We start from the raw sequence: 18997 nt of genomic DNA, 5'->3' as shown, positions 1-18997 counted from the left end.
CGAGTCGTGAAACGGGTGAAACATCGCGGAGAACAAGCACACAGCTACCGAGGACCATGAAACTGACGAAACTATCCACGTCGGTCAACGCACAACAGCGCAAGCTTCGCTATAACAGTAGATAACGAAACATGAAACGTCATGCAGCGGGCTGAGCTGGCCCCGGGTCGGCGGGGCCGTACGGCGTGCGCGCGGAGACGGTCCAAGGTGAGGGAGTTGAGAGGGAGTAACGAGCGAGGGAGATTGGAGAGGAGTTGGGGGAAAGGGCTCGGCCACCTGGATCGGCGCTCGTGCACGCGACGATCTGCGAGGCCATGCAAGGGAAGCAGATTTTCGGGTTCGCCCAATACAGAGATGGCGCCAATTACCTCTGCCAGCGAAACCGGGGGAGTTTCCCTCCACTGTATATATCACGATTTGTAGCGTGCAAACGCACTTTATATGAGCAAGAACACAGCTCGACCGTCGCGGTGACCCCAGCGCATCGCAGCTGGCAAAACGGCTCACACGCAGTATAGCACACGCGGAATGGCAGCGATAACAAGGCGATAAAAACCTATCACTACTGATCTATCATTACTTCTGAAAGTTGCGAAGGAATGGCGTTCACCACATCGCGGCAACGAACCGCACACACATAACAGACACCGATTGCGTATGCTGGGGGCGTCGATCGGACACTACTTATTTCGCCACGCAGTGAACATGTGTCCTGCTCAGAATGCACGTATATGTGATGGACTTCCCGTTTGCGACGCGCACTGGACGCATGGAACAAAAAATCAAGAAGTCGACGGCTTCAGACATTTCTTCCGACGCTCTCGCAAGCACAACACACTTCCTGCGCTCCATCTGTTTCTGTAGGCGATCGCACGCAATCACGACGGCTGGATGAGTCCACCGGCTTGCTGCCTTCGGTGACTATCTTCGTGGGTGCGAAATAACTCTAGTAAAAATCATAAGGAGAGAAATAGACTGTTTCTGAGGCGGCTGTAGCTTAGGGCTTGCGTACCCGCTTCGAGCAAGCGCCATGTTTGCTGAGGCGACACCCGACATCGTCCGCCTCGGTCAGCCAATGAGAGACGAGCAGACGTGCGGACGGGAAAGGTGCGACCGCTCGTCGCTCTCCACTTGACAGCCATCAGCACGCGGCCGGGCTAGGGCGGAACGGACGGGCGGATTGACCATGTCTGGGCCCTTAAGGAAATAAACTTAGAAATCAGTAATTTTGATGAATAAATTAAAGCGGGAAGAGTAAAAGACGGTTTAGTAAACAGTCATTATGATAGAGCACAGAGAAACGTAGGAAGTAGGTATATATAATTATAAGTGAGACAATGAGGGAACAATGAAATGATTAATACCATTGACACTGAAATCGATTAGGTTTACAAATGAATTGCTCTATGGCGATGCATATATCCTTGTTTGAGTCTGTGTGAGGTCCCTGTGTGAGTGTCCAAGCACAGAAGCTGTGATAATCAGCAGCACCGGAGAGTTCATTAGTGGGAATCGCATATTGCACGAGCGCTGAAGAAGACGAGACTTCGTCGTATTGTTTTCGATTGATGGCCGAAACTTAATACGACGAAGTCTCATTTTCTTCAGCACCAGTGTAATCTGTGATTCCCACTACATGTAATGAAGACTCTGGTGCTGATCATCATCATCATCATCATCATGGCCGATCCCCGAGAGTAGGTTGCGCCATTTTACTAGGGAACAAAAACAAGAACAAGAGAGTGAGAGAAGTTTAATGATGCGAAATGCAGAAAGGTTGCCCTGAGGTACATTCCTCTAGCCAGCTACTATGCGTGGGGAGAAGGGGAATAGGGAAAGAAAGAGAACAGAAAGAGGCGCATGATGGGTGACGATGACGAGAGAAGGAGGATGCAAATCATATGGCAAGCAATTTGGCATGCTCAAAGCCTACAGTCCAGGCCGGCACTTTTTAAAAAGTTCAGTAACGCCTGGATGCCTTTGAAACTCGATTGAGCGTCTGACCAAAGACGAAGAAGAAGGCGTTTTCGTGCGTAGGGCAACAGCAATCGACGCCGATTCAAGGGAGACATGCCCACTCTAAGTGCACTCATCGGCTTAGTCCGTCAGGTTTCTTCGTCCCTGCTTGCGCAGGTCAGAGGTCGTGGACTTTCGCTAAACTTCGCTTTCATGCTGTGCGCAGTAGCGTCGCTATGCCTGTTCGACCCCACCGAGGCGAATGCGCACCAGAGAACACTCCTTCGGAGGAACGTTGCCTCTGAACTAGAAGGTACGTCGCTGCTGGAAATGGTATCCATGCGAGTCATAGCTGCGACATCCTGTTGTCTAATTCTATGCACCCCTGTGCACGCATTGAGCTGACTGAGTTTGCGGTATGTCTGCATGTCTGTCTGTGTTTAAACTCTTTCACGCCAACTTGGGTAACTCGGTACGTGTGAGTGCGTATGTGCCGCTATTCAATGAAAAAAGGAATTACGCTGTGCGGGGGAACTCGAGCTGGCGTCACATGTTCAGGCCCGCGCCACACGCGGATGTCGTGGCGGCATTCCTGCGTAGATGCCGCAGCGAGTCTAAAAGGAAGCGCGAGAGAGGAGTCCGGCTGCAGTGCACGCCTCATGCATGACGCAATTTGGGAGTGACAATACGGTGGGGATCTACATTGATTCAATGCTAATCGCATTAACGTCGACCTGATATGGTTGCCGCCAGACTATTTACGCACGTATTATTGACATCCCCAATCAATCAATCAATCAATCAATCAATCAATCAATCAATCAATCAATCAATCAATCAATCAATCAATCAATCAATCAATCAATCAATCAATCAATCAATCAATCAATCAATCAATCAATCAATCAATCAATCAATCAATCAAGCAATCAATCAATCAATCAATCAATCTTTGAAATACTGGAACGACTTGCACCTCTGGAACATACATCCGGCGTCACAGGTTGCGCAGAGCGTGCCGAAGGCTACAAATACCGGGCACTGAGACTCGCGTCCAGCGACTTGACTCCATGGAACAAAATGGCTCGCTAGTCTTCACCAATGCTTGAACAAGAAATATCGCCTGACATGTCGCTCATCATTTTGTTGCTACCATTTTCCACTGCGGTGACTTACACCTGGCGCGCTATCATCCCTCATTTCAGGACGCGCATTCTATCTTATACCACCGAAGGTCAAATGCTGTAAGTGTAAATGTTTATTTCTCCTTCATATTTCACTTATGCACTTTTACCACGAACCTTAGTTTCCGTAGCCTTACCGGGCTTCTTCAAAGTCTGAAATAGTGCTCCCAAAATTACAGGAACTGCTCGTCGAAATACTAATATTAATAGTAATTGTTAATGTTAATAGTAATAGTAATTAATGTTAAATTGAGGACGACGCAACGAGCTATGGAAAGAAGAATGATAGGTACATGTAACGTTAAGGTCTAAGAAAAGAGGAGATTGGGTGAGGGAACAAACACGAGTGAATGATATCTTTGTTGAAATCAAGAAAAAGAAATGGGCATGGGCAGGACACGTAATGAGGGGGGAAGATAACTGATGGTCATTAAGTGTTACGGAATGGATTCCAAGGGAAGGGAAGCGTAGCAGAGGGCGGCAGAAAGTTAGGTGGGCGGATGAGATTAAGAAGTTCGCAAGGGACAACATGGCCACAATTAACACATGACCGGGGTAGTTGGAGAGGTATGTGAGAGCCCTTTGTCCTGCAGTGGGCGTAACCAGGCTGCTGCTGCTGCTGCTGATGATGATGATGATGTCAAGAAATCATCGACGCTATTGTCAACGCAAGCGAATACCCGAACGCGCCTTGGATAGCTATTCGGTTGATTAAAGGAATTGTGAGGCTAAGGAAGACAAATCGTTACAGTGATGATATTTAAGTGACGTTGTTTCATCGCGTAATCCTGCAAAGAACAGAGTCGTTAAATAGCACACGCATCGCGGTAGCACAGGTGGTTTTACTTATAAGCCGATTCGTGTAATGCGGGTCGTCTCAAGCGCCGCGTTGAAAGGCGACTGCCATTTTTCTTTCCTGTCGAAGCCCTACAGGCCACAATGCCACAAGAGACATGTCGAAGGCTAAGCAGCGTGCCTATGAGCCACTGCGCACTACCCCACGGAAGCAATGCCGACAGATTGGGTTGGTCAAAAGGTAAACATCACTGCTCCAATGAAGATGGAGCAGTGCTGCTCCGTGATGGTCCGTCGAGAAGTCGTGGCGAAGAATACAAGTCGCATTGCCGAAACACTATTGTTATAGATATCTATTGTCTCGAGTCTACTTTGCCATTTCTTGTGAACTAAAAAAGGAGACAGAGAGGAGGCAGCACGACTCAGCAAAGAAGTTGCCCCGTGTAACGCAACCGCGATACAGCTATAGAGAACGCGAAGCAGAGTTCAACTCACGTGAGCGCGCCTTGGCTGGAATAGAAACAAGCGTTGCCGTCGGCGCATATGACAGAGGTGTGCTTGTCTCTTCAGGGAAAGTACTATTCAGCCCGCATAACACCAGTCGGAATGGCTCAAAGATTTGTACGTGCCTTCCATTAAGAAAGTTCGAGAGAGAAAGAGATTGTGGAGAGATTTTCGTAACACTTTAGAGATTACGTTTAGGAAGCACAGCTCGTGGCCCGAGATCACAAAGGACCAGATATCGGCGTACGTGCCTGGGTGGTTGGGGACAAGTTATGTGTTCGTTTACAAGTGTTTACAGGGACCCAGGAACACATATGAGGACCATCCATATCTCACTCTATCCATAATCACCAATAAGCACAGTCACACACTATGTCAGCTTCCTCGTATGCACTCATGATTTCCCTTGGAAATGTCCCGTCTGCATTTCGCTAGCAGTCGCTGCTGCATCCCCATTGCTGGCTGTTGTTCAGGTGTGAGTCTTAGTGTGAACTATAAGCCTCTTAGTATGACCAGAACTCTTGTACGACGAGTAATTCTGTCCACACAAGGTGGACCAATATGACAGAGAACATTTCACAGGCATAGAAATAGAAAATAATGCGAAGATGCCAGGTGCAGACGGAGTTGTTACCACGTGGTTCTTCATTTCAGTGAGAAAAGATAGGGCATTTATCCGTCTGAGACGAAAAGAATTACAAAAGTGTATTTCTTAAGGTGGTGCATTATTTATGTTTTGGCAGTAGTATTCGTCTGTCGTAAAAGAGAGGAAGTGTAACACGATATACACTTTAGCCTAAAGTGCATTACACATTGTTATCAGGCGAAAACAGTGACATGAACAACAGGAAAGAAGCCATGCGACATAACGCTAGGTTAACAAATGACCATTAGCTAACTGCTCCGGCGAATAACATAGCAGAAGGAACAGTACACACACAGAGGGCACTGTTCTTCATGATTGCTCGCGGATAATCCGTGTCTAAAATCGATAACATGGCCTTGCACAATGAGCCGTTTTATTTCAACAGAAATGGTGGCGTACGGATGACATGGCGACCTGCGAAATTTGGTGCGTCGGCTCGTTTTTACTACACTTAACCTTTACTCATGATAATCTCCACGACGCCCAAAATTCTACCCTTACGATTCAGCCTAACGCTTTTACATCTGTGAGTCGATAGGCCATGACATCGCCGCAAGGGTACGCGTGGGTCAAAATGCCGAAGCAAAAAAATATATAAAGGGAGGAACAAGCTCGTGGGGAGTTTGTTGCTGTTAAGGCGCGGCTGTGGCTGGCATTTGCCGATGTATATCCGTCGTCTATGCGAAACACGTTAAGATCGTGCACTTTGGTCCAGTGTTAAGCGATATGAGACAGTATGTACTATTCATTCAGGCAAGACTCTAAAGACGCCAATGAATTCTGGTTAAAAACGAAGCGATATCTTATGAAAATTTTATTCGGCCGAGAGGACCATGGCGACAACATCTAGCGGCTGTTGTTTTATCAAAGCACGCATGTATGTATCACTCGCTGTGGTCACTGAATGCGCACTCCGGTAGCATAACCTCAGCAGCAGCCTTAAGCGACTGCGGGTTGAAAGGGTCGACTACTTCGAGTTTCCCTTACGCTAGCGTGATTTTGGAAGAGTATACAGAAAAGGTGTGTAACACGTTATCTACCCTACCTAATTTTTATGAGAGAATTGGGTTAATAAAAGCATGTCTATCTCACGAATATGCATGTATGGGAGTAAATTGTCTTGCAGTGTACTTCACGGCGTGGCCTGCGGCTACCTACTGCCACATAGTGAACCTGACTCATGAGTACAGATATGACGATGCCGATTACGTGTGCTTTATTTGGATGCGCATGACCGTTTTGAGTATGATCACCACGCCGATGTACCGCCTGTGTCACCTGATGAAGCTCTTCCACATCGAGGATCACGGATTGTTGGTCCAGGACACGTGAGTGTATGCAAGCGATGCCCTTCGGACGTATGCGCAGCGAGCCCGTGTATGTGTGGGCAAGAAAAACAGTTGCACAGATTTTTTTAGTGGGTAACAATGTGGTAAAGGAATGAAGTGAGTGTAAAGTGTGATATATGCATCTTACTAACTCTTAGGAAACCACGCGTTAGAGCCTGGACATTTAATTGAGCCGTGTTGGTTCCAGGCAGAACGCTGACCCCCTAGGAGCAATTTCTAGCGTGATGGTCACGGACAAAATTCTGTCATGGTTGGTCGCTTGGGCTGGGCGTAACAGCAGCAGTGTTGGTTTTACAAAATAATCCTTTGGTAGACAGTGATTTGAACATAGTAGCTTGTTTCCAGTTAGAGAAGTTAGACAACATTTGCAAGTTATGAAATACCTGCATAACTAACAGCAAAATTTCGTAGTCTCAGTAAACAGCGGACCCAATCTACAGGAATGTAAAATAAAGAGCAATATGAGGCAAACGAGACAACACGGCTAAATGTATAAGAAAATATAGTACACTTAGTGAACTAAAGCTGAACTGAACCGCATATCTTACTGGATTATCTCAATGTTGAAAAGTGGCCGAGGTTTGAATTAATGATACCGTGCAGTAGTGCAAAAATTGTAGGTGTTTAAATATAGGAAGGTGCCCAGTACGCAAATTCTTAATTTGTTATTGTATTGTTTGCTTATTGTAATTTGCGCTCGCTTTTTCTACAACATTATATATTTTACGCAAACATTGGCCAATATATATTTTACGCAAATCTTGGCCAGAGCTCCTGCTTTGACAGTGACGATAAACTGCGCTGTTTTCTTGTAAAGACTTCACAATACATGTACATTAACAATTAGACCTCGCAAATAAGACACTTTTATGTTCGGTTCAGTTTTAATCCGCTGTCAGCTTTATACAGAAAAAGTTCAGTTAAATATCCGAGATGAAAATTAAAACAATATGCAGGGGCGAGGCTCAACCCATTATGTTAGGGGAATTCAGAAATTAAGGATGGGGCTCGACGAACGGAAGCACCCGGTTTATATAGATTGTACGAACCACGTTCAAACACGGCGGCGGGCTAGTTGGTTTGAATTCATGATAGACTTTGTAAGTGCCGCTGAACGAGGACGTAGAAGGAAACAGATAGAAGATACAGGACTACCTTCAACTATACATCTTATTTCCGCACGCATCGATAAACATATACCGAACGAGAGGAAACAAACAAGCTAAGAAATAACATTCCGTGGTGCATGTCAATGAACCGTACAAGTGTCCATGGCACCATGAACATATACATTGGAATAGTCACAACGATAAATCGACGAATCCTATCTCTCTTTCAGATAGCGACACTGATGGGTTGCTCACGCACATTTCTTCTAATTTTTGCGGCCTATGAAATCTGAAAATTAGGAATAATTTAGGATATTTAGGGTATTTGTGGAGCGGAAATAACTGGACAGAGAATGATCAAGTGTTAGGGAAATGCCTAAGTGCTGATAATAATGGTTTCTGTAGTGATGCCGAAAGTAGCCTATCAGGTGACATGAATACCCATATACAGGATCTAGATGGCTATACCCACAACAACGGGAAGTCAATGTTAAAGCTTTGTGAGCATCATAACCTTGTTATCGTGAATACAGGGCCTTTGTGTGACTAGCAGACCACGTAGGAATACGGCAGACGCCCATTGATTACTATCTGATAATTGAAGGAATTCATGCTGAGTTGAGAGAAATAGTCGTTGACGAGGAACGGTATAGCAGCATAGGGAGTAACCATAAAGCCATAATCTTTAATACGAGATATGCAGTTGGGAAAGAGAGCAAAGAGCGCAATATGGCCAATCCATACTTGAACACTGAACAAATTACGAATATATTCGCAAGAGTCGAGGAAGAAATTGGCAAATGCCCAAGCGAAGAGGCTGAATGTAGTGAGCATCTAAGCTTAATAACTACAGAAGTACGAAAAGAGAAGCAACATGTTCGTGGGAAAGGGAAAAAGTGACCGAAAAGCTGATGAGCAGGGACACACAAGGAGGATTACCAAACGACAGAAAACATCCCGAGAGCACAGGCAGGCAAAAAAAGCGCAGTTGCCGCGGGATGAAGTAGCCAGAATTTGGGGAATATAAATTATATCGGGAGAAAAAATAAATGGTTCAAATACGGGTGCAAGCAATTATAAACTGTGAAAGTGAACGTCGGTTGTCAGAAATGTGTGAGGAAAATAACTCTGCACCCAGATTATTTTGGAACCACATAAAATTATTGGGCAGGAAGTCTGGAGCCATACAACAACATATCCTAGACAAAGGTGGAAACAAACTGGAAGCGGACGCGGCTTTAAATTACATCCTAAAAATAACAGTCGAATCTTTCAAAGATAATGGCGAGGTCCCAGTTGCAGAAAAAAGAAGCATCAACGATAACCAGAGGGAAAAGGAGCTGGTGCTGACAAATTTCAATTGGAAAAAAGCCGACGAGAAAATTTCGAAGCGCACAACCACAGGGTTAGGCGAGGTTCCCGTTAGGCTGAATAATGGACTAGGACAAAAAGTAAGGAAGCTCTGTTGAAAGCAGTAGCAAAAAGTTTGAAAATAGACGAATACCAGGTGGTTTGCGACAAAGTTTAATTAATTTATATTTATAAAGGTAAGGGGGAGAATGATATAATTCACTCGTATAGACCGTTGACCGTTACATCGGTAATATACAGCTTAGCAACGCAGGCAATTAAGCTTTAGCTGCGAGCATGCGCAGAGAATAATGACATTTAGTGAGAACTTCAGAATGGCTTCAGAGTAGGTAGGTGTTTTGACGATAACATATTTGTCCTTACTCAGTGCATAGAAATATCAAGAGTAGAAAGGAGACCGTAAGATGTGGTCCTTACAGACATTACAGCAGCGTATGGCAACGTAGACCGCAACGTTTTGCGTGATATTCTGTAAAGGAAAGGAATGGGTGACGATTGTGTACAGCTTTTGAGATAGATTTCACTAGAAAATACCGTTTGCGTTGAATGGGGCGGGATGAGGAGCAAGGAAAAAGTTGATATGAACAACGTGCTGAGGCAGGGGTGCCCTTTATCCTCACTGCTGTTTATGATGTACATGGTGAAGAGGGAAAATGCGTTAGAAGGAAGTAATATAGGGTCTAATCTCTCATGCATACAGGTAAGTACAGTCGTAGAGCAGCAGCTTCTAGAATTGTTTGATGCGGACGCCTTTGTGTTGCTAGATAACAAGCAAAGTGATATGCAACGTCTGGCTAATATATGTGCACAGGAAGGCGATACGGTAGGTCTGAAATTTGAGTTAAAAAATTAGATGTTATGGTATTCAATGAAAACAACGAGTATACAGTGACAATACTGGGCCACGAAATACCTCGGGTAAAAGAATATAAATACGTTGGTATATGGATAAGTGAAGGAAATATATTGTTACGGGGATGCTGGGAGTATAGAAAGACTGTATTTACAATATATATACAAGATGAGTCAGAGTAGTTAAGATGGCTAAACACCAACAACATAGTAGCCACTGTCTCGCGTTTTTTTTCTTCCTCTCTTTTCTTTCACAATTCCGTAACAGGACCCCTGGGTGGTGAAGCGCTGTTTCGACGCATGGTAGGCGAATAATTGTGAACGAAGTATGGCTTCAGCCGGGAAACGTGCACGACGTCAACAGGCGTGGAACTTGAGGATGCATCAAATTGTATATAGGGGTGAATTATCGTAATTTAAGCAATTAACTTGACGTAGTACTTCATAAATCCCTGTGTAGTGAGACATAAGCTTCTTGGAGAGGCCAACCCGAGGACATGGTGACCAAAGAAGCAGCCAAGGTACTCGGCGAACTTAACATAGGAATGGCACCAGTCATAACGCTCTTTTTGTTATGCTGCGGTGCGAATAAACAAGATCGGCCGACTTGACGTGCCATGTGAGTGCGAGCGATGACTTCACGAGCGTACGCAATTGCAACATGTGGCAAAGAAGGGAGGGTGGTGTCAAACGGAGACGTGCGGTCACCACCATACAAAAGATAAAAGGGTGAATATCCTGCGGTGTCATGTCGGGACGAATTATGCGCGAAAGACCTGTAGGCCACCGTGGCGCCCCAGTCGCGGTGATCGTTGGAGACGCACATCGACAGCATCTCTGTGATTGTTCTGTTTAGACGTTGCGTAAGAGCGTTCGTTTGTGGGTGGTAGGCTCTGGACAGCTTGTGCTCAGTGGTACAAGAGCGGATCAGATTGTCCACAACTCGAGACAAGAAGCAGCGGCCACAGTCTGCATGTCCCTGTCGATGAGCACCGTGGTGGAGAATGACCTCGTGGAGGAGAAAATCGGCGACGTCTGTTGCGCAAGTAGTCGGCAACGCCTTTGTTATCGCGTAGCGTGTCGCGTAATCAGTAGCGACGGCGATCCACTTATTCCCTCCAGTCGCCGTCGAAAAGCGGCCAAGCAGGGCAAGGCCAACGCGAAACAATGGTTCAGAGGGAACTTCAATTGGATGGAGTCGTCTGAGTGGTGCCAGGGGAGGTTCCTTCCGGCGCTGACCCAATTCGCAATTCGCCTGTGCAACGTGAAATTGTTGCATAACGACAGATCGCAGATGAAGAAGGACAAGGGGCAACTCTGGGCCATCAGGGTTGATCTTGCGGCAGTAGACGATGCCGTCGTGCCACCTGAACATGCGGCACGTGCCGTCAGCACTGTCAGCTTGCGCTCCGGCGATGATAGATTGCAAGGATTCGTCGCGTCATTTTTCAGTGCGCATGCCGGCCATGTCAGTAGAAGCCATTACGCAGGTCACCGGATCATCTAGCGGGATCAGGGGGATCCACGGGGTGATGAGAGAGGCAGTCAGCGTCTTTGTGGACGCTTCCAATTTGGTATTGACAATAAATGAAAATTCCTGGAGCTGCAAAGCCTAGCGACCACGCCATCCCGACGTGTTCCCGAGGGAGGACAGCCAGCATAGTACGTGGCGTTCTGTAACAACGGAGAACGTGCGGCCTTACAAATATGGCCGGAACTTGGCGACAGCGTAAACTAAAGCCAAGCACTCCCGCTAGGTGATGGAGCTATCACACATTCGGTATGATTCTGTTGTTCGGCGAGAACAGCGCCGATGCCATGCCCGCTTGCATCAGTGTGGACTTCAGTCAGTGCAGATAGATCAAAGTGGGTAAGTATGGAAGGGGTGGTCAAAAACCCGACGAGAGCGACGAACGCATGAGCCTGCTGCGAGTCCCACGAGGATGGCTTGTTCTCCTTTAAAATACCTGTGAAAGAGCGAGCAACGTCAGCGAAGATTTTGACGAAACGGCGTAAGAACGCAGGCTGACGAAGCAGCGCACGTCAGAAGCAGAACGTGGCACAGCGAAGCTGCGTACCACGGTAATTTTTCCGGATCTGGTTGGACACCCGATGCGTCAGTGAGGTGTACCAACGCGGTAATCTGACGGTGCACGAATTGGCATTTCGTGGAGTTTAGTTAGAAGCCAGCTTTTCGGAAGACCGCCGGAATTACAGCGAGTCATGTAATGTGGCTGGTGAACTGGGGAGAAAAAAACAATAAGGTCGTCAAGATAACAAAGAAAGTTGGTCCATTTGTAGCCTCGGAGAAGAGAGTCGATCATACGTTCAGATGTCGCAGGAGCATTACATAGGCAAAAGGGCATCACTTTGAATTGATATAAGCCATCCGGCGTGGTGAAGGCCGTCTTGTCGCGGTTCATTTCATCAACTGAAATCTTCCAGTAGGCGGATCGAATTTCGATGAACGAGAAGTATTTAACTCCATGCAAGCAGTCCAAGGCGCCATCGATGCGTGGTAGTGGGTAGACGTCTTTTCGCGTGATCCTGTTTAAGTCACGATAATATCCGCAAAAACGCCAGGTACCTTCATTCCTTTTCACAAGGACGACAGGCGAAGACCAAAGGCTATCTGATGGCTCGATGAACCCTTTGCGGAGCATTTTGTCCACTTCTGATTGGATGACTCGACCTTCAGCATGCGATACACCATAGGGACGCCGACGAATAGGATTCGTGTCTTCAGTGTTTATACGTTGCTGAACAACACAAGTTTGGCCTAAAGGACTGTCGCCGAAATCAGTGATGTTACTGTAGGGTTGAACTGGGAGACGTATGTCCATGGCCGGTGCAGAGGTGAGGACAGGTTCCATCATATTCGCGAAGTCATCCGTTAAGGAACCAGAGCTGTGAGCTGCTATTGGCGCTAATAAATCACTCTTCGCATTTAGACTCCCAATGACCAATTTGGAACCACAAGAAGATCTTTGCAAAGAACATGCCGGCCAGAATCACTTGAGGGCACAGGCTCAAATTCAGAAGCGGTAGAACGACGTTGTTATTCGTAACCGTGACCAGCGTAGGCGGAACAGCAACGTCCCGGTTCAAAAGCACGTCGATGATGGGGCGAGTCACATATTCACCGTGAGCAACCTGTGTCGTGGCGGTCAAAGTGACGTAAGTAACTGCCTGGGGTGACACACGCACATCGTGAAGTGAGCACAACTGCGGTATGGCAGCGCTCGGAGTATCGGCGAGTTGATGCAGTTCCAGCTTAAGAATGCCGGTGGCGAAGTCGATGAGAGCAGAATGATTGGATAAAAAGTCCAACCCAAGGATGAGGTCGTGAGGGCAGTTGTCGATTACAGCAAAGAGAAGTAGGCCGGCCGGCTATACCTAAACGCGCAGTACCCATTCCGAGAACAACGAGCACATCACCGTCAGCCACATGAAGCACTTTGGATGCTGCTGGGTTGAGGACCTTCTTTATAGGTCTACATAGGCTAGCACTCTTCACAGATACGTGGGCTCCCGTGTCGACGAGTGCTTGGACAATGACGCCGTCTGTTTTAATGTCAAATACAATTCTCCTTGTGTGCACGGACAGAGGATTTGCTGCAGTAGTAGGCAGTGCTGCACCACTTCTGAGGGCTGCATTTCTTTGTTTTCCGAAAGGGTGCGGCTAAAAGCCACAGGGTACCAAAGGCGACGTGGCTTTGGCGAACGGGAAGATGGCGACGCGTTTGTGGTGAACGAGACTCGTGTGCGATGGTGAGCGACTAGAAGAATTGTCGGCGCTGTTACACTCGGCGGTGGGCGAAACATTGTGGGCAATTCCATCAAAACGGCTCAGGTTAATCGGCATGCGAGGTGTTGAGGGCCACAAGTTGCGTCAATATCGGGCGACAAGCCCAATGTGCGACAGGTGAAATATATTGGCTGGTCGCCCGCAGTTCTCCACTTATTTGGGTTGCGATAACGCGGAGATAAGCGTCGGGGTGGAGTGAAATTAGTAGAAGGGCGTTCATTAGCTCTGGGATTAGTGACACCACAGACAGAATGTAAAATAATGTTTTCGAGCTCCTGGCGATCGATGGCTTGTACGAGGGGAACTGAAGAAGTGGTAGCATTAGGGCTACGCGAACAGAAAAGTGCGGGCGCCATCGCATCCAGTTCATGTCGAACGAATCGCACCGCGTCATCTGATGGCCACGAATGCTTCTGTGCGGGTTCATCTTCACACGTCGACATTGAGGCTGTATTGGGAAGCCTGGCGAATGGTTGCAAGACACGTCGGCATTTCGCCTGCTCGAATTGTAGGCAGTCTTTAATGATAGCGTGAACTCTAGAGCACCTATTGCATGTGCGAAATTAAAGGCATCGTCAGCAGTGCCCTTCAGCATGCACCCGACATTCTCAGATTATGTCACGTCGTGATCGGCTTTACGAGAAAGTACCACCACGTCCTGGATGTACGAGACATAGGTCTCCGCGGGGGATAGGGCACGGGAGGCCAGTTCCTGCTTTGCGGCAAATTTACGGCCAGCTGGTTTGCCAAACAACTTTGTCAACTTCTCTATGCATTAGTCCCAGCTGGTTAGCTCCTCTTCGTGGTTTTCGTACCACACCTTTGCCCTGCCTCTTAGTTAGAACAACAGGTTAGCTAGTATAAGCGTAGGGTCCCATCTGTTTATCGCCCTCTCGCGTTTGTACATAGCCACCCACTCTTCAACTCGGCGCCATCGGTCTCGCAGAAAGTTCCACGATCCTTGGGTTGCAGAACCATAAGCGAAGGCGACAGCGACTTATCTGGCGATGGTGATGTTGGAGGCGGCCACGACGTTGATCCCGCATGCTCACTGTCATTCATGGTGCGCACGGTGATGCAACGTCCACTGCGGAGTTCCGTTTCCAGCCGTGGTAACATGCACCTCCCACCAATATTTTACGGGGATGTTGGGAGCATAGGAAGGCTGTATTTACAATATATATGCAAGGTGTGTCAGAGTAATTAAGATGGCTGATCACCCACAACATGCCGCAGCCAGCGCGTCGCGATCTTCTTCTTCTTCTCTCTTCTTTCGTCCTTCCGTAACAATATATATGCAAACACTGGAAAAAACAATAACTGTAAAGGGCAAGACAAAGGCGACCATAATGAAACAAAGAGCGCTATGGGGACACAATAGGTACGCGGTGCTTCGGTGCATGTGGAAAGCTTTAATGGGTCCAGGAGTTATATTTGGAAATGCAGTTCATTGCTTGAAATCAGTGGCACAATCAGTGCTCTATGCAACCAAAGAACAGTGGGACGCCTCGCTTAGGACGCTCACGGGAAAACTACAGATGGAGCTGTGCAGGGTGATATGAGCTGGACCTGTATTGAAGTGAGGGAAGCTCACAGTAAAATTATGAAGCATGACTGAAGAACATGGAAGAAAGTAAATGGGCTGGGTAAGCGTTCAGGTATTTGTACAAGAATAACATTGATTCACAGTGGAGGAAAGGATCTAGGAAGCTTACCATTAAGTATGCGGCCTGTATGGTGAGCAACATGGCAACAAAGAACGTCAAGCGGGAAATCATAGAGGCTGAGAGAATCTCATGTGTAGCGGCAATGGAAAAGAAACCTGTTATGAGTAACTGCATAGGAGGAATAAACGAAATCAGGAAAGAAACACTCTATCATAACTCAAAGGGAGGCTCATTACTTTTGGAAGCGTGATCAGGATTCCCGATTGCCGCGAACACGCAGTTTTAAAGCGAGATACAAGAGGGAAGAAGAAACATGTGCTTGCTTCGGTAAAGCTAGGGAAATGATGGAGGATGTTTTATTTTATTGTGAAGATATCTGGCGGGCCGATGATTTAAGAATGACTGGCCTCCTCGAAACCGTTGGGGCTAACGAGAGCAGGGGGAAAGTAAACATGTCCGCAATAGATATGAGTAAGAGGCGATTGTAAAATTGGTGGAAGAAAGGTACGGAAACGACAAATAGCGGAAGCGTAGAAAAAAAAAAAAAACTTCAGAATAGGGATTAAGAAAGTTTGGTGATATGAATTCATCGCGGGTAATTATCTTTGTGTTCTTTTTTTTTCACATAGCTAGGACATTAGGAATAAAATAACAAGAGCTTGGTGGCGCGACCCACCGCCCCGTTCCAAGGGGACGCAGATAACATCCATCCATCCACTGCGACCCACACAACAGGCCGCGCTTCTACTGGGACGCTCGGCTTCGGGCATAGCGCTCGCCGCCAAGGTTTCCCGGTAAACATTCCGGTTACATAAGCTGCAGTTGCCGCGAAGCGTGAGAAGCAGTCAGGGATCTTCGAATGCTATCGCGTTCCGCTCTTAAAGGCAAATAAGAGGTTTCCCTCTTTTTTAGTAAAACGTATGTAAAAGTTTTGTGGGCGCTTAAGCTTCGCCTTTAAGAGTAGAACACGACATCATTCAAAGATCCCTCACGGCATCTCACGCTTCCCGGCACCTGGAGCATATGTAAACGTAATGTTTGCCGGGAAACGCTCGCCGTGAACATATATGCACGAAGACAAGCTTTGTGGTAGAAACACGGCCTCTGACGTGGTCCGCATGCGGCGGAGGCGAGCGCCATCTGGTGGCATTGCAAGGAACCGGCCTGGCCGCTCTGTGGCCCCCGAGACACCGACGCGCTGGCGTGCTTCGGTTAAATGCGTGCATTTATACAATGTATGAGAGGTTGTACGTGTTTCTTCTTATGCTCAATACTCGTTTCTTTATGCGAGTGCTTGTCGGATTTTTTTTTACAGCGTGCTCAACGAGTAACATTGTTTTTATCTCGATGCATAGATTGCTACAGGCGGACATGCTGACGTGGGATGATTGCTACTTTGATGTGCGGAATGAAACGAAACGATCTGCAGATTGCGCCGCTTGCAAAATCGCCGTGGTTTGTGGCCGTAAGTCCTGCTTCAACATTCGTACGCGATGTTTCTAGGGCTGACGGAGGAATCGCGTGAGTTCATCGCTGTACCCGGGAAAACTGTTCGTCGACCCACGTGCAGTACTATAGAGGTAGACTGAGTTGTACAGGCCTAGGTCTTTTAGCCTTGTTAACAAAAAAGAGTCTGTTTTGATGGTGATAGCAAATTAACAGACAGCTATACGAAGTAAGAATAGTAGTTTTTTCTCTCGTACAAACTTGTAAACATTCGTTTACTAACCGAATTAACGGGCACGGTGTCAAGCGCGCACCGGTAGACATAAACACATCTCACTCCATGACCGCGGAAACTCGTTCTCAAAACGCAGGAGTGAGGAAGCGCGGCAGCAGCAGCGAGCGAATTTAGCTTCGCGCTGTATTGCTTCAACGCGAGCTAAGCGTCGAGAGCACAGTGCATGCCAAGCTACCTGCACTCGGAGCACTGTTTCCAAGTCGCAGATTGCTTTGAAGATGATGCCTGCACGACCACGTACTTCGTTCTTGCACAACCCGTCGGACAAGAACACCCCTCTTCTCCCCGTCGCTTGCCTCTCCCTGGAGCTCCGCGCGCGACGGAAGACGGCGCGCTTCCTGGCCTCTTTCCTCACTGCGCGCACGAGATTGAGCCGCGATCATCGGCTCCCCTCGCAAGATTTCACTTTTGGTGGAAACTTTTGATGGTTTTCGTGCTTTCGTACGCTACGAAGAGGTCTTGGCGGGTTATTTATTGCCAAATATGGTGCCGAACACTAGATCATTCTAGCATCTTGGCGGGTTTCGGCTAATACGGTTTTGTTCGAGAGCCGTTTACTAGAGCCAAAGTACCCATGTTTCTACATATTTTCTCCTCTTAATTATCTTTCTGGTACTGCTGTTTAGAAATGAAACTGTGGTAATGTTACATCTACAAATGCTAGTAGAGGACGCAAAACTCTAAATTAGCGTACGCTAAGTAAGGGTTTCTATACACGGGATAACGCATGTTCTTTTAGCGCTTTTAACACCAACCAGTGTGGTTGGTGTTCTGGAGTTTGAGACTTTCCACATAAGCGCCGGTATGTTCTTTATTATAATCACCGATACGACACGTGTCAAGATCAGCAGGACGCACCGCCATTCCCATGTCGTTGCATCCATCATACTTATGTTACGTATCAAAATCGTACGTCACTCTTCTTTCCTTTCCCCCTTTGAAGTGACCATACATTTTTCTGCAGAAGTACAAAGGGAAACTCTGCTACATTTGTTCAGCTAGAATGGCAAGCACATATAATGGTCGAATCTTCGGGCTCGTGGTTACAGATGTTCTCATGGTAAAAGTTAGTACCGCCTTATCTTTAAACTTATTTTGATTATTCATATTTTCTACACAAAAGCACGTAATAGGTTTCTGTGCAACTGCATAAATATTACAATTTACTTTATTCAAGCCCATCATTTGAAGATGTTCAATTTGCAATGCCGGAAGGGTATTTGAAGCCCGGACGAATTTTATTACGCACGTTTATGTGCTACGCATGGTTCTCAGACTCAAATTTCAAATCTGTAGCTACAGCAGACACAAGCGGCACACTTTGCCCTTGTAATTTTTGTTGAAAGGTCAATGGCCGTGGATGAACAATGGGGGCATGTTACTCAACTCGGCACGTGACCAGCAAGGCAATTAGACGGGACACCGCGAAAAGGCTGATGGTGAGGGCTTTGTGCACGCAACCATGATTCCTCGCGTGGTAAATTAGAAATATAATAGAATTGTCCGGGAGAATCTCAGTGAATCAGAAGTGCCAACATTCGTATGTAGAACACAATGAATACGACATAAGCACAATGACACCAACACAATGGATACGACATAAACATGTTGTAGAGTGCTCACTTATACGCATTCTACGTTTGACAACACGTCCGTATAGGTTCTCCAAAGTCTTCGCCAGTGCAATTGCTCTTCGGTTTAAAGAGCTAATCCTGATATGTTAATGTCTGGAACGCCAAACGATGACGAAGGGCGGAGTCAACCGAAAGATGCGACTACGGTGACAGATAATGCGAAAACAACGGAATCAATGTAAAATAGCGGTCACTAAACACTGCCCACTGTAGAATGTATACGGGTAACGGTAACATAATTCTCGGGTAAAAAAATCTTGAACGCTATTCCTATTGTATTACAAATTTCACCTAATTTTTCTAACGCACTAGCGGTACACTATGTATATAAAACAATTTATTGCATGTATATTGTTTCTTCCTTCACCAACTTCACTGTAC

General features: G+C 46.8%; 1 protein-coding gene across 3 annotated transcripts in view; it reads left to right on the top strand.

Annotated features, from left to right (window-relative positions):
• The first annotated feature begins 1917 nt into the window (after positions 1 to 1917).
• Positions 1918 to 18997, top strand: part of LOC135921310 (uncharacterized) — a 143371-nt gene continuing 126291 nt past the window's right edge. For 2 of the 3 annotated variants that reach the window (XM_065455638.1, XM_065455635.1), the window contains exons 1-4: positions 1918 to 2269; positions 3162 to 3200; positions 6212 to 6413; positions 16597 to 16706. In XM_065455638.1, the coding sequence (XP_065311710.1) occupies positions 2071 to 2269; positions 3162 to 3200; positions 6212 to 6413; positions 16597 to 16706 (550 nt within the window). In that variant the 5' untranslated portion in view covers positions 1918 to 2070. The remainder of the gene's footprint in view (positions 2270 to 3161; positions 3201 to 6211; positions 6414 to 16596; positions 16707 to 18997) is intronic. The other variant, XM_065455637.1, reaches the window with a different exon arrangement.

The sequence above is a fragment of the Dermacentor albipictus genome, chromosome 1 (genome assembly GCF_038994185.2).
Source record: "Dermacentor albipictus isolate Rhodes 1998 colony chromosome 1, USDA_Dalb.pri_finalv2, whole genome shotgun sequence".
Taxonomy (NCBI): Eukaryota; Metazoa; Arthropoda; class Arachnida; order Ixodida; family Ixodidae; genus Dermacentor; species Dermacentor albipictus.
The sequence above is the reverse complement of the archived record's forward strand: the minus strand, read 5'-3'. Positions and strand labels throughout refer to the sequence as shown.